This window comes from Suncus etruscus, chromosome 11 (assembly GCF_024139225.1).
Source record: "Suncus etruscus isolate mSunEtr1 chromosome 11, mSunEtr1.pri.cur, whole genome shotgun sequence".
Lineage (NCBI taxonomy): Eukaryota > Metazoa > Chordata > Mammalia > Eulipotyphla > Soricidae > Suncus > Suncus etruscus.
The window spans coordinates 86486665-86501642 of record NC_064858.1 but is presented as its reverse complement, the minus strand read 5'-3'; the positions used below and the strand labels follow the sequence as shown (position 1 = coordinate 86501642).

General features: G+C 45.1%; 1 protein-coding gene across 5 annotated transcripts in view; it reads left to right on the top strand.

Moving 5' to 3' along the window:
• The window catches only part of R3HDM2 (R3H domain containing 2), a 183579-nt gene that overhangs the window by 149599 nt on the left and 19002 nt on the right, over positions 1 to 14978 (top strand). For 3 of the 5 annotated variants that reach the window (XM_049783057.1, XM_049783059.1, XM_049783058.1), the window contains 6 exons: positions 1111 to 1307; positions 8474 to 8575; positions 12372 to 12614; positions 13097 to 13223; positions 13833 to 13993; positions 14713 to 14867. In XM_049783057.1, the coding sequence (XP_049639014.1) occupies positions 1111 to 1307; positions 8474 to 8575; positions 12372 to 12614; positions 13097 to 13223; positions 13833 to 13993; positions 14713 to 14867 (985 nt within the window). The remainder of the gene's footprint in view (positions 1 to 1110; positions 1308 to 8473; positions 8576 to 12371; positions 12615 to 13096; positions 13224 to 13832; positions 13994 to 14712; positions 14868 to 14978) is intronic. The other 2 variants (XM_049783061.1, XM_049783060.1) reach the window with 1 other exon arrangement.

The window sequence follows — 14978 nt, the reverse complement described above, 5'->3', positions numbered from 1 at the left end:
AAGCTGAAATTCTTTTAGGGGGTTTGGGGGCCACACCCAGCAGTGTTCAGGGGTTACTTCTGTCTCTGTGCTCAAAAATTGTTCCTGGCAGATTCTGGGGACCACATGAGATGCTGGGGATTGAACTTGAGTCAGTCCTGGATCAGCCATGTGTAGGACAAACACCCTACCTGCTGTGTTCTCCCTTCAGTCCCCAAGCTGGAATTCTTGTTTACATAGAGGAGACTTGGATGCCTTGTAGTTTATGGTTCCCTAAGCACAGCCAGGAATGACTCTCAAGAGCAGAGTCTGTAATAGTCCCTGAGTACTGTTAGGTGTGGTTCAAATTAACAACAAAAAAGAAATGGTATAGATGAGTGCATGATCTTTGCAATGAAATCTAGCTATAGGCAAGTCTATGTATGTATGTATGTATGTATGTGTGTGTGTATGCATATATGCTCTGGAGAAGCAAACTCACCTCAGCTACTCTTTGTTTGTTGGTTTTGGTTTTGGTTTTTCTTTTTGTTTCTGTGCCAACTCAAAACAAGCAACTGGTGGTGCTTAGGAACTATTCCCAGTGCAGCACTTAAACTGTCACTCCAGGCAGTGCTTGAAGACCATGTGGTGCTGGGGTGAACCTTGGGCTCTTGAGTGCAGAGCATGTTCTTCATCCAGCCTTCTGTACTATCTTCTTGACTCTTCTCGGCTCCTTTCCTGAGATGCTGCAAGTTGAGAAGGAATCTAAAGGAAGACTGACATCATTTATTAGTTATGACTAGAAATCTATACCTTTACAAGGAGTAAACACTCACGTTTTCACTTATCTACTCATACTGCATAAATTCTGAGCACTTCACGGGAGGTTCGTATTTTGTTCACTTCTAAAATCAAATATCAGCAAGGTGGTTACTGTCCCTGTGCAGCAGAAACCTGCTGGAGTGAAGATTCTTATCAGCAGGTCAGCTCAGTGCAGCCTTGTTTTTCAGGACTCACCCCAAGAAAGTGAAGCAAGGGACAGAGGGTGGGAAGGAAGAGCAAGGAAAAAGTAGAGCCCTGAAACTGGTTCCTGGAAGGAGTATGTCCATGGTCTGTGCTTACAACTTTTGATGGGTCCCTTCTTTGACTTAGGTATGGTGCTAGGTGCCCCAGAAGTATGCAACCAGGTCCCCTCATCCCAGTCTGTCCGGGGCCTTCTTCCTTGTACTGTCCAGCAGCAGCAACAGCAACAGCAGCAGCAGCAGCAGCAGCAACAGCAACAGCAACTTCCTGCTCTCCCACCCACACCTCAGCAACAGCCACCCCTGAATAATCACATGATCTCACAGGTGAGTCACTGGAGTCTCATCTTCCGCTTTTCAAGCAAACAGAAGCAGAAGTTATGTATCTTGTGCTGCCAATAACAGCAAAGGTCTGTTTTGGGAGACATAGCCCTCCCACCCCATTCCTATTTTTTAGTTGTAGGACAGAAGAGTAAAGGCAAAGTATTGGCTTTTAATAAAAGTCAACAGGTGTGGGGGCAGAGCAATAGCACAGAGGGTAGGGCATTTTCCTCACATGTGGTGGATCCGGGTTCGATCCCCTGGCATCCCATATGGTCTCCGGAGCCTCCTGCCAGGAGTTGATACCAATTGGAGTTTGACTTAAAGTTTTGCTTCTGTGGAGACCATGCATGTCTAATTATATGAATTAGATCCCAGTCTAAACTGGAACCTCAGTATTTTATATTTAAAAGTCTTGTGTGCTGAAACTAGAGAAATAGTACAGTGGGTAGGGCATTTGACTTGTACATGACATACCTGGCTCCTGGAAGAAGTGACCAGTATTCCATATGATCCCCGGAGCACTGCCAGGAGTAATTCTTGATTATGTATCTAGGAGTAAGCCCTGAGCATCACTGAATGTGTTCTAAAAACAAAAATAAAAATATCTCATGCGACGGGGCCAGAGAGATAGCATAGAGGTAAGGCATTTGCCTTTCATGCAGAAGGTCATTGGTTCGAATCCCGGCATCCCATATGGTTCCCTGAGCCTTCCAGGAGTAACCCCTGAGTGTTGCCAGGTATGACCCCAAAACCAAAATATATATATTTTGGTTCCCCAAACACCACATCAGGTGTAGCCCCTGAGCACTGCCAGCTGTGACCCAAAAGCAAACAAAAAAAGTTATAAAAAGTCTCCTTAATACATTGAGGAGAGCAGTATCTACACTAATTTTCTTTTGTGTAAAGAATTGCTTGACGGGGCGTCGAGGTAGCGCTAGAGGTAAGGTGTCTGCCTTGCAAGCACTAGCCAAGGAAAGGACCACGGTTCGATCCCCCGGCGTCCCATATGGTTCCCCCAAGCCAGGGGCAATTTCTGAGCGCTTAGCCAGGAGTAACCCCTGAGCATCAAACCGGTGTGGCCCAAAAAACCAAAAAAAAAAAAAAAATTGCTTGTTGTTTGTTTGGGGAGGTTATTTTGTTTGTTTAGTTTTGGTTTTGGTTTTTGGGCCACACCTGGCAATGCTCAGGGTTACTCCTAACTTTGCACTCAGGAATCACTTCTGGCATTTCTTAAGGGACCACATGGGATGCCGGGGATCAAACCATGTGCAAGGTAAACACCCTACCCTCTGTACTGTTACTCCAGCTGAAAAGCACTCTTAGTAAGCACTTTATCCTCAAGTGTTCTCTGTTCTCTGTCCTCAGAAACCGACATTTCTATATATATTTTTTCTCTTTTTCTTTTTTTGTTTTGGACCATACCTGATGGCGCTCAGGGTTTACTCTGGCTCTGTACTTAGAGGTTATTTCTGGCAGGCTCAGGGAACCATATGGGATGCAGGGATCAAACCCGGGTAGGCCACTTGCAAGGCAAACACCCAACCTGCTGTTCTATCACTCTCCCCTTTTTTTTTTATCTACTATAGTTTTTTTGTTTTTTTGTTTGTTTTGTTTTTGGGTCATACCCAGTAGCGCTCAGGGGTTACTCCTGGCTCTATGCTCAAAAATCGCTCCTGACAGGCTCGGGGGACCATATAGGATGCTGGGATTTGAACCAATGACCTTCTGTATGAAAGGCAAATGCCTTACCTCCATGCTATCTCTCCGGCCCCAACTACTATAGTTTTAATATCTAATTTCAGGAATCCTGAAACTAGGTCAAGATTTCTTTCTGAGGGGAAAGAGAGGTAATTATTAGTCATACGTCTATGCTCAAGGATAGCTCAAGGGTCACTCCCAGTGGTGCTCTGGGGACCATATGATACTAGAGATTGAATCCAGGCCTCCATTTAGCCCATTGAACTATCTTTCTATTGTACATTTTTACTGAGGTATTTTACATCTTACTGAGGTATCATGATTTATAATAGTATTAATGTTTTAGGTAGACAGTGTCACCATACATCTAATACCAGAATGCCACAGCCCTCACCACTGCCTCTAAGTCCCTTCTCATCCCTCCGTCTTAGCAGGCTCAGTTCTATAAGCAGAATCTCAGGAATTGTTTTCCTGAACCATTGTCTATTCCTTTGTTCTATATGCTCCACATATGAATGAGATCATCTGTATTTGAATATCCTTTTTCTCTGACTCATTTAGCTCAGTATGACACCTTTCCGTTCTATCCCAAGTTGTAGCTAACTGTAAGGTTACAGCTAATAACTAAGTAATATTCCATTGAACATATAAACCAATTTCTTTATAACTTATGTTGTTGTACTCAAGGTTTTTTTTTTTTTTTGTGGGGGGGTGTTTTTGGGCCATGTGTGGTGATGCTAAGAAATTACTCCTTGGGCCGGGCGGTGGCGCTGGAGGTAAGGTGCCTGCCTTACCTGCGCTAGCCTAGGAGACGGACCGCGGTTCGATCCCCCGGCGTCCCATATGGTCCCCCAAGCCAGGAGCGACTTCTGAGCGCATAGCCAGGAGTAACCCCTGAGCGTCACCGGGTGTGGCCCAAAAACCAAAAAAAAAAAAAAAAAGAAATTACTCCTGGCTGTGCACTCAGGAATTACTTCTGGAGGGCTCAGAAGACCATATGATTGCTGAGGATCAAATATGGGTAGGCCACATTCAAGGCAAACACCCTGCCGTCTGTATTATCACTGGCCCATGTACTCAAGATTTTTTAAGATATTGGCTATTATAAATAGTGTTACAGTGAGCAAATACAGTTATGCAAATATATTTTTTAATTTTGTATGTGTGTGTTCTTGGAATAGACATCAAAGAGTAGAATTGTTGGATCATATGAAAGTGGCTTAAGTTGGGGAGGTTGTTTTGCTTTGTTGGATTTCTAGGTGTCCATACCTGGTAGTGTTGGGGTTACTCCTGGCTCTGTGCTCAGAAATCGCTCCTGGCTTGGAGGACCATATGGGATTCCAGGAATCTGTCCTGGGTCGACTGCATGCAAGGCAAACACCCTACCACTGTGCTATCTCTCCAGCCCCATTAATTTTTTGAGAAATTTCTACAGTTTTCCATTGAGGCTAAATCAAATAATAGCTTCAATAACAGTGAATGAGGATTTCTTTTTCACCACCATGAGGGTCGCCAGCAGTGACTGTTACCAAACTTTTTGAAGTGGACCATTCTCACTAATGTGATGTGGAGATTTGAGTTTCTTAAACATTTTTCCATTTGCAGTTCGTTTTTTTGCTTGATTTTTTGTTGTTGTTGTTGTTGTTGTTGTTGTTTTTGTTTTTGGATCACACCTGGCAGTGCTCAGGGGCTACTCCTGGCTCAGAAATAGCTCCTGGCGGGCTTAGGGGACCATATGGGATGCCAGGATTAGAACCTTTGTCCTTCTGCATGCAAGACAAACGCACTACCTCCATGCTTTCTCTCCGGCCCCTGTAGTTTGCTTTTATGAACATAGGTTTCCACTGCTAGAAATACTTGGATTCATTATGTGGCTGGTCTTGAATTCATTTTTGGTTGTTGCATTTTTCAGAAACTTTTCACTGTTGCCAATTTTTTTGACTCATTCAATTAGAATTTAAGAAGTTAGGTCTTGGGGCCAATGAGATAACTCAGTTGGTTGGAGTGCATGCTTTCCATGCAAGTGTCAGTCCCTAAGCATCACTTGAAGCAACCCCTGAGCACTGAGCCAAAAGTAGCCACTGAGCACTATAAGGTATGGTCTAAAAATTAAAACTAAAGAAGCTAGATAGTGAGAGAGATAGTACAGCGGGTAAGGTGATTGCTTTGCATGTGGCCAATCCGGATTCAATCCCTAGCACTCCATATGATTCCCAAGCACCACTAGGAGTCCAGTTCTTGGCCCTAAGTGAAGGACAAACATAAATCATGAGCACCACCTATTACCCCAAAATAAAAGGAACAAAAAAGGAAAAGCAATGTGTCAGATATTTGTGTGTAAGGTACTTGCCTTGCACACAGCTAATCTGAGTTCGGTGCCCAGCATCTCTTATTGTTCCCTGAGAACAGAGCCAGGAGGAAGCCATAAGTATTGCTGGGCTTGGCCCAAAATCAGAAACAAACAAAAAACATTTAAGAAGGCTGGCAACATAGTTCAAGGGAATGAGTACATACTTTGATGTAACAAGACTTGGATTCAAATCTCCAAAACAGCATAGTCCCTCAAACACTGCCAGAAGGAAGCACCAAGCACTGATCTTGAAGTAGCCCCCTACAAGGGGTGGCCCTAAATTCAAAGCAATAATAATTATTTTAGGGTCCCTAGAGATACTACAGCAAGTTGGGCTCTTGTACACATCTGACCCAACTTTGATCCCTGGCATCCCATGTTTTCCCCTAAGCACTGCCAGGAGTGATTCCTGAGCAAAGAGGCAGTAGTAAGTCCTGAGCATTGCAGGGTATCAGTGTCGAATCTTTCCAGAGTTCAATGATGTAGTTTAGAATTCACCAGTAGGTGGCAGTCCCCCTGAGCCAGTCTAGTCTTTTTAGTCTTAAATTCAGTCTATTCTTTTGAAGTTCCTTGACTCTGATCTTTGAGACTGTCCAGGAAGAAAACCTGCAGCTGAAACTGTTAGTGGAATAACGTTAAAATTGTACAGAGACCCTGTTTTTATTTTAATCCTTCCTCAAAAGAAACCTATAAGAGGAGCATCATTGCTTTTTCACTTTGCCTCAGAACTCAGGAATGTGAAGAAAACAGGTAGACTTGTTTTACATTTCACCATCCTCTTCTCCCCCAGAGTATATGAGGCATGAAACATAATTAGCCCTTTCTCAAAAGAGTAGAAGATTAGGGTAATAAAGAGGGGCTTAAAAGGCACCAGCCCAAATCATTCACCCAGAGCAGCTTGGCCAATTCTGTCTGGAATGTACTGGCTTACCTAGAGAAGGTTGTGCTGGAAAGTTGCGAGATTATACCTGAGGCTATGGCAGCCTGTCTTGCATTTCACAGTAGTCACACAGTGGATCTCAAGATGAGTCATATTTTATCTAATCCAGATATCAGGAGTAGGGCTGGAACATAGGGCTTTTGCCACTCCAGTAGGGCATTTGCCACAGCCAACCTGGGTTTGATCCTGGGCATCCCATATACACACACACACACACACACACACACACACACACCCGCCCCCGAGCCTTCCAAGAGTGATTTCTGGATATGCAGAGCCAAGAGTAGCCCCTGAGCGCTGCCCGGTGTGACCCAAAAACAAAACAGAACAAAACACATCTGTTTAGAGAGTCGAGTATATATTATAATTTCCAGACTCTCTGCCTTCAGAGGTGCTAATCCCCTGGTAAAAAGATCCAGAGATTTATGGCAAGAGAGGTTGCTAATATGTTGATTTCCCCTACATTCTTTTTTTTTTGGGGGGGGGGGGGCGGGGCACCACATCAGCAATGCTCAGGGAGTAATCTTGCCTCTGAACTCAAGAATTACTCCTGGGTGTACTCAGTGGGCCATATGGGATTAAAGCCGGGTTGGCCGAATGCAAGACACATGCCCTACCCATAATACTATCACTCTGGCCCTCCTCCACATTCTTCATCCCCTGCATTGAAAGAAAGGAAGGAGAATAATGCTACAACACAAAGATGTTTGTGTGATTTTATTTGACATCTTCCTTCCCTCCCTACCCTACTGTTACAGTGGAATGAGACAAACGTGAGCCAGGCACAGGAGATGGCTTAGTAGAGGAAGTGCTTGTCTTGAGAGCATGCATTGAATCCCCAGTTCCACCACATGTGCTGGGCATGATCCTGGCAGCCCTGCTGTCTGTGATGCCCAGCACCACAAGCCATTTCTGGCCTCATTGTCTCCAGGTATGTGTTAGCACCACAGCTGAGGAGCATGACCCCCTCGTGAGCACATGTACATGCACTCCAACAGCCCCCTACAAGCAGCTCAGCGAAGTCCATGTAGATGATCCAGGTCATCACAGCACCAGTAGGGGAAGGGAAAGAGAAGGGAAGAGAACACATAAACACATAAACCATACCTGCTCTGCCATATGTGATCCTAGATGCGTGATTTCATTTTTCTGAGTCTTAGTATTTTAGCTACAAATACAACATATCATTTCTCTCTATAGGATTAGTGTGAGACTATAACAAGACAATGTCTGTAAATGAGACACCAGATAGGACTCTTATAACCCCCCTTTCTAGCCTTTGACCTTTCTCCTAGACCACCTATTTTCAGGAGAACTGATCAGGTGATTGAAATGACTAAATGGAAGAAGAGAGACCAAAACATAATTAACCCATTAGGTAGTTTAGAACACAGCATGATTATAATTCAAAAGCAACAACAACAATAAAAACCACCCTTCTGCATTGAGGCTAGTGAAGGGACTGAAGGAACAGGAGCAAAAATCATGCCATTTCGCTTTTATTCCTAAATCCCTCCTTGTTTTGCTTCTGGGGTATTTTTTTCCATACTCTGTTCACAGCCTAAAGGAGCAGAGAACAAGCTTGAGCTGAAGAAAGTGTCTGGAACCAGGCGTGAACTGGCTGTTTTTACTTTGTCTGCCCTGGGGAGGGAGCAGATCCTTGTGAATGAGTACTTCCTCCAGGAGAGCTGTGGTGTGAAGTCAGGAAAGCAGAGCCAGACCTTGGATGAACCCTTTGTAGAAGCAATACAGCAATGCAGACAGGAATCCCTTCTCAAGTGTGCATCCTGGGAGGGTTGTGATTGCCCTCCCCAGGAATCAGGTGTTCAAAAAATAAAATGCTGGTGGGAAAGCTGTGTGAAATGAAGCAGCAGACCGTTTTTGAGAGTGTTTCAGCTGCTCTGGGCAGCTGCAGAGCACCTCGAGTAGCTCATGCATCCGGTTCTGCAGTAGGGCTCTTCTGACAAGAGAAACTGCCAGTTTGTCAGGGATATGAAAACCACAAACAATCCTAGGCTTGCTTTTCAGCCTCCTCTGCAGCAGCTTTGCTATTCATGTGAAAATTTTTTTATAATTAACCGTGTTGTTCCTTCCTCTTCCCTCCCCGTCTCTGCCCCACTGCCTCTCCTTGTGCCTCCCTTTTCTCTTCCCTTTTCCACGTGCTTCTCTGCTGGTCCACAGCCAGTCCCGGCTCTGCAGCCCTCTCCGCAGCCTGTTCAGTTTTCTCCAAGCTCCTGTCCCCAAGTCCTTCTGCCAGTCTCTCCGCCCCAGCAGTACAACATGGTATAAATCTCAGACCCCTTGTTGTCTTGTTCATGTGTCACTTCTCTGTGGGTGTGTCTGGGTCAGTCCATGACAACCTTGCATAGCCACCAGGCTTTTCTAAAACAAAGGTTATGTTTCAAAGAGCCACCAGGGGTCAGAGTGTTTACCTTCCATGGGGCCCTCCTGGTCATTCCAGGCTCCACATGGTACCTATTCAAGACGCTGCTGGTTGTGGCCCACCCACTTCTTCCCCCATTGTAGCAACACAGACTGAACTATACTCAGCAGAAACAGCACTTTAGACTGTAAATGGATGGATGGGGCTGGAGAGATAGTACAGCAAGTAGGCTATTGCATTTTATGCAGCAGACCCAGGTTTGATATCAACACCCAGCCCCCACGGGTGATCCCAGAGCTCAGCTGAGCATGACTCCAGAACAAATAAAAATGACTAGATGTAGGGCCAGAGAGATGCACAGTGGTAGGGCATTTGCCTTGCATGCAGCTGACCCGGGAGGGACCCAGTTCGATTCCCAGCATCCAAGATGGTCCCCTGAGCCTGCCAGGAGCAATTTCTGAGCGCAGAGCCAGGAGTAACCCAAGTGCCATTGGGTATGGCCCAAAAACCATTCAATCATTCAATAAAGTTTAAGAAAAAAATGACTAGTTGTAGCAACATTGAGTTCCCCTGTGAGAAGGAAATTGACTGGTCTATCTTGAGCTCTGTCTTGGGCTCTTTTATCTGTTCCATGACCATGTCTAGAGACATTAGTTTATTCATTATAGAATAGTTCTAATTTTCTTTAAAAATAAAAAACACGAAAATATTTGTGAAAGATTTGTAATTCACTTTCGTCAAAATAAAAATTATTTTTAAAATAATTCAAAAAAATGGGGCCGGGGGGCTGGGAAGGTGGCGCTAGAGGTAAGGTGTCTGCCTTGCAAGCACTAGCCAAGGAACGGACCATGGTTCGATCCCCCAGCGTCCCATATGGTCCCCCCAAGCCAGGGGCGATTTCTGAGCACATAGCCAGGAGTAACCCCTGAGCATCAAACGGGTGTGGCCCAAAAACCAAAAAAAAAAAAAAAAAAAAAAATGGGGCCGTCGAGATAGAATGGAGGTAAGGCATTTGCCTTCCATGCAGAAGGATGGTGGTTCAAATCCCGGCATCCCATATGGTCTCCCAGGCCTGCCAGGGCAATTTCTGAGCATAGAGCCAGGAGTAACCCCTGAGCACTGCCAGGTGTGACCCTAAAACCAAAACAAACAAACAAACAAACCCAATGTGCCAGAGCATTAATACAGAGGCTAGGATGCTTGCCTATCCAGGTTCAATTTTTGGCACTACATCTAGTCCCTGAAGCACCACTGGGAGTGATTCCTCAGCACCTCCAGATGTTGCTCAAAACAAACAAACAAGCAAATAAAAAAAAGACTGGGGAAGTAGCTCAAAGGATTGGAGCAACTGCTTTGAATGCAAAAGCCCTAGGTTCAGTCCCTGGCTCTGTATGGTTTCCCCCACTCTGTTATTTATTTACAAATAAAGATAATTGCATATATTTCTGGTACCCCCAGTAAAAACTAAAAATTCTCCTCTCAGGGCCAGAATGATAGTATGGCAGGTCGGGTGCTTATCTTGCATGCGGATTGAAGTTCAACAGCCCCCAGTTTTCCTTATGGTCCCCCAAGCCCAGCCAAGAGTGATCTCTGAACACAGAACCAGGAATAAGCCCTGAACACTGCTAGGTGTGGCTAAAAAAAAAATCGTGTGTGTATGTTTGTGTGTATCCAGATTTATCTTACCTTATCATATTTTATATTTAAAAAATCCTCTTCCATTGCATTTGCTATTTAAATAGTTTGTACCCCTGAGTCAGAGAGTTAGTACAGGGGTCAAACACTTGTCTGCATCAATCCCTGTAGATCAATCATCTGTAGATGGTTCCTGAGCACCACAAGAACTCTTGAACACAGAGCCAAGAGCTCCTAAAAACAGAGCAACTAAAAACCTTGAAAAAAAACATCCCCAATGTAATGTTCATACCCAAATAAAATCCTGAGGTGTTTTTTTTTTTTTTTTTGGGCCACACCCGGTAATGCTCAGGGGTTACTCCTGGCTGTGTGCTCAGAAGTTGCTCCTGGCTTGGGGGACCATATGGGACACCGGGGGATCGAACAGTGGTCCGTCCAAGGCTAGCGCAGGCAAGGCAGGCACCTTACCTTTAGCGCCACCGCCCGGCCCCAATCCTGAGGTTTTATTTGCCACATAGTTATGAATAAGTCATAGTAAAGTCATATTTGTTATGGGATTTTTTTTTAGTATTTTTTTAATTCATCAGATCTGTCTGCTTCTATTCACTAGAATCCCTCTTTACTCACTTATTACCTCCATTCTAAAAAGTCTTTGAATATGGAGGCAGAATTATCTACAATCCAGTCGTCTTACCTCCTAGTCTTGCCCACAGAGAAAACAGTATAGATAGGGCCTGGACCCACCCCTACACAACGGAGGGGTTATGCACATTTTCTTTGTATGCGACCAACCTGGGTTCAATCCCTGGCATCCTATATTTTCCCCTGAGCCTGCCAGGAGTGATTTCTGAGCACAGAACCAGAAAAAACCCTGAGCACAATTGGGTGTGGGCTACCCCCAAAATAATACAGTATAGCTAACTTAAAAATAAGTTTCCTGATGCCGGGAAGGTGGCGCTAGAGGTAAGGTGTCTGCCTTGCAGCACTAGCGTAGGATGGAACGCGGTTCGATCCCCCAGCGTCCCATATGGTCTTCCCCCCCCCCAAGCCAGGAGTGATTTCTGAGCTCATAGCCAGGAGTAAACGGATGTGGCCCCCCAAAAAATAATAAGTTTCCTGAATATGGACTGACACCATAGGAAAGCATTGTCTGTTATTGCTAGTCATTTTTGCAAGAGAACTCCTGCTCTGTTATGTGTCTTCGTGTTGTGTCTGTGTGTGAAAAAAAGAGAAAATTAGCGATTCGTGTCTAAAGTTGAAGAAACTAACAAATTCTAACCTTCCCAACATTCAAGTAAGAGATGGAAGGCAATTACTCTAAGGGAGGAGGAATGGGCAAAAAGGCAATTACAGACTTGCCAGCCTTGACCTCTAGTTCAGTCACTCACCCTGCTCTCCTTTGAGAGGTGAGAATTGGAAGTGGTTTGCAAAGGGCAAGAAAACTCTAGGCTAGCAGAGGTGGAAATGACCTCAAGAGGGAGAAGGAGAAAAGCAGCAGGATTGGAAGTCCAACTAGTATCCCTGCTGCTCAGGCTAGAGCTGGGGAGTCACATGAACCACACCCATGATCCACCTTGAGTGGATTGTCTTTAGGTAAAATTTAGGTAAAATTGAATTTATGGCAGCATGAATCCCCACGTATGATTGGGGCCTTGAAGACAGGAATTAGAAACATTCACTGTTATTGTTGTTTTTGTTGTTATCCACTAGTTACCCACTAGTTTGTTCTGTTTTTTTCCCCCTCTATATATAGAAATTGTATCATAGCTCCCATCAGTCCCATCTCCCTGGGACTAATTCTAATAAAGATCATAACTAGAATGATCACTGATATAGCTCTCATGTAGAAAGAAGTCTGGCTATGGAGTTTGATTTTAAGCAGCAGTTCAATTCATAGCAATTTAAAATGCCATAGGAGAGATTTGGGAATTAAAAACTGCCTCCCAGGACATAGAGAAAGGGGAATTCCAAATAAGTATAAATAAGGAGGGCTGTGGAGACGATTTCTGTCTCTGTTGAAGCCAGGCATGCATCTTGAGTCTCCCCCAACTCTCTTAACAGGCAGATGACCTCAGCAACCCCTTTGGACAAATGAGCCTTAGCCGACAAGGTTCCACTGAAGCAGCCGACCCGTCCTCAGCTCTCTTTCAGCCCTCACTCATCCCGCAGCATCCTCAGCAAACAAGCTTCATTATGGCTTCTCCAGGACAGCCCCTCCCTGCTTCCAACTATTCCACCTCGAGCCACACACCCCCTACTCAGCAAGTCCTGCCACCCCAGAGCTACATGCAGCCCCCACAGCAGGTTAGTAGCTGGGCTCTCAGCCCTAGCTGGAACTCCATCTGTCCAGTTTTCTAATCTGGAAAGTAGTAGACCAGATACTCATCTCTACCTTCATTTCTTCACCTTGAAGCCAGACTTAAGATCTGTCAATCTGGGGCCGGAGAGATAGCATGGAGGTAAGGCGTTTGCCTTTCATGCAGAAGGTCATCAGTTTGAATCCCGGCGTCCATGTGGTCCCCCCGTGCCTGCCAGGAGCAATTTCTGAGCATGGAACCAGGAGTATCCCCTGAGCACTGCCGGGTGTGACTCAAAACCACGCAAAAAAAAAAAAAAAAAACATCTGTCGATCTAGTCAGAAGCCCATATTCCTGCATGATACAGTCCTTCCTGGTCTAGTTCGAAACATCCCCATTTACAGATTCTAGTCATCTGCTTGGATACATTTAATAGTTTGGGGAATACATTTGGAAGGACCCTCTCACATATGTTTTCTCACACCTTAGATCCAGGTTTCTTACTATCCTCCTGGACAGTATCCTAACACCAACCAGCAATATCGACCTCTCTCACACCCGGTGGCCTATAGCCCCCAGCGTGGTCAGCAGTTGCCCCAGCCATCCCCGCAGCCGGGTAAGAATGACTATTGATGTAAGAAGGCAGTGAGTAGGGGAAGGGTGGATACTAAGGAAAGTTGAGTTCCCAGTTAAAAAAAGAGAAAAGAGACAGAAGTTATCAAATTCCTAAGAGAAAAGGTAAAGTAGTGCAAGGATGTATATGTGGCTCAGCAGTAGAATTCTTGCCTTTCTTACACAAGGCCTTGGTTCAATTTTCAGCACCACCAAAAAAGGAGAAAAGTTAAGTAGGGCCAGAGAGATCGTGCAGGGGTTAAGGAATTTGCTTTCCATAGGCCAATCCCAGCTCATTCCCTGGCACCACCTGGTTTCCTGAGCATTGTTGGGATTGAATCACACCTGCACTGCTTAGTACAGGAGGAAAAAAAACAAAGAAAGGAGTTAAGGCACTTGCCTTGCCTTGCATGTGGCCAACCCCAACCCCTGATTCTATCCTGAGCACCACTGTTAGTGACTCCTGAGTACAGAGGGAGAAGGGACCTCCAAGTATTTTGTGTTGCAAGAAAGAAAATAGAAAAGATAAAACAGGGAAGCTACCGATAAGAGTGTAATCTCCTAAACATTGTTGAGACTATGCTAACGTTTCCTCTGCCTTGCCCATCCCTAGGTTTACAGCCCATGATGCCTAACCAGCAGCAGGCAACTTACCAAGGCATGATTGGGGTCCAGCAGCCACAGAACCAGGGCCTGCTCAACAACCAGAGGAACAGCCTGGGGGGCCAGATGCAAGGCCTTGTGGTTCAATACTCTCCACTGCCTTCTTACCAAGTGGGTGCATTCTGCATTGGGAAAGATCTCCAATCCTTGGGATGGGAAAAGCACAATAATCCAGTCTGACAACTCAAACATTCAATATTGTACAATTTCCCCTACAACTTTTAGCTTTTTTTTTTTTCTAAAAGAAAACACAAAGAGCCTGAGAATAGTTTAATTTAAAATGTTTAATCAGGGGCCGGGAAGGTGGCGCTAGAGGTAAGGTCTTGTAAGCACTAGCATAGGACGGACCGCGGTTCGATTCCCTGGCGTCCCATATGGTCCCCCCAAGCCAGGAGCGATTTCTGAGCGCATAGCCAGGAGTAACCCCTGAGCATCAAACGGGTGTGGCCCAAAAACAAACAAAAAAATGTTTAATCGAGTCAGGATGTGGCTCTGCAGTAGAGTACTTGCCTTTCATTTGTGAGACCCTATACAGTCTTTTGCACCACAAAAGGGAAAAAAATGTTTAGTCTTTATACAGCCAGGCAAATGAGCATATGCTCAGAGAAGTAAGAGCTAAAGGAACCAGGTTCCTTCCTCTCTATCAGATACCCAAGGTGGTGTTTGGAGGGGAGAGGAATGAAAGTAGCTCTGGAAGAAGTTTCTTTAAGCAGAATGGGAGAGTAGGAGTCTCTCAGAGGCGGGGAAAGGAAGTTAGAGTCCTGACTGGACTTGTTCTCTGGATGAACTCATTGTGGGTGCAGTGGTCATTCTCTTCTTGTCTCCACCAGGTCCCAGTGGGTAATGACTCACAGAATGTGGTCCAGCCGCCTTTCCAGCAACCTATGTTGGTTCCTGTGAGTCAGTCTGTGCAAGGAGGCCTCCCAGCAGGGGGCGTTCCAGTATACTACAGCATGATCCCCCCAGCTCAGCAGAATGGTACTAGGTGAGGACTCCTTAGAATGGTGCACATCTCCCATGGATCCGCCACAGTTATATCATGGTTTTGTTTGCATTGGCCTAAGAAAAGCCAGCTTATAGCATGTAGAAGATGAGA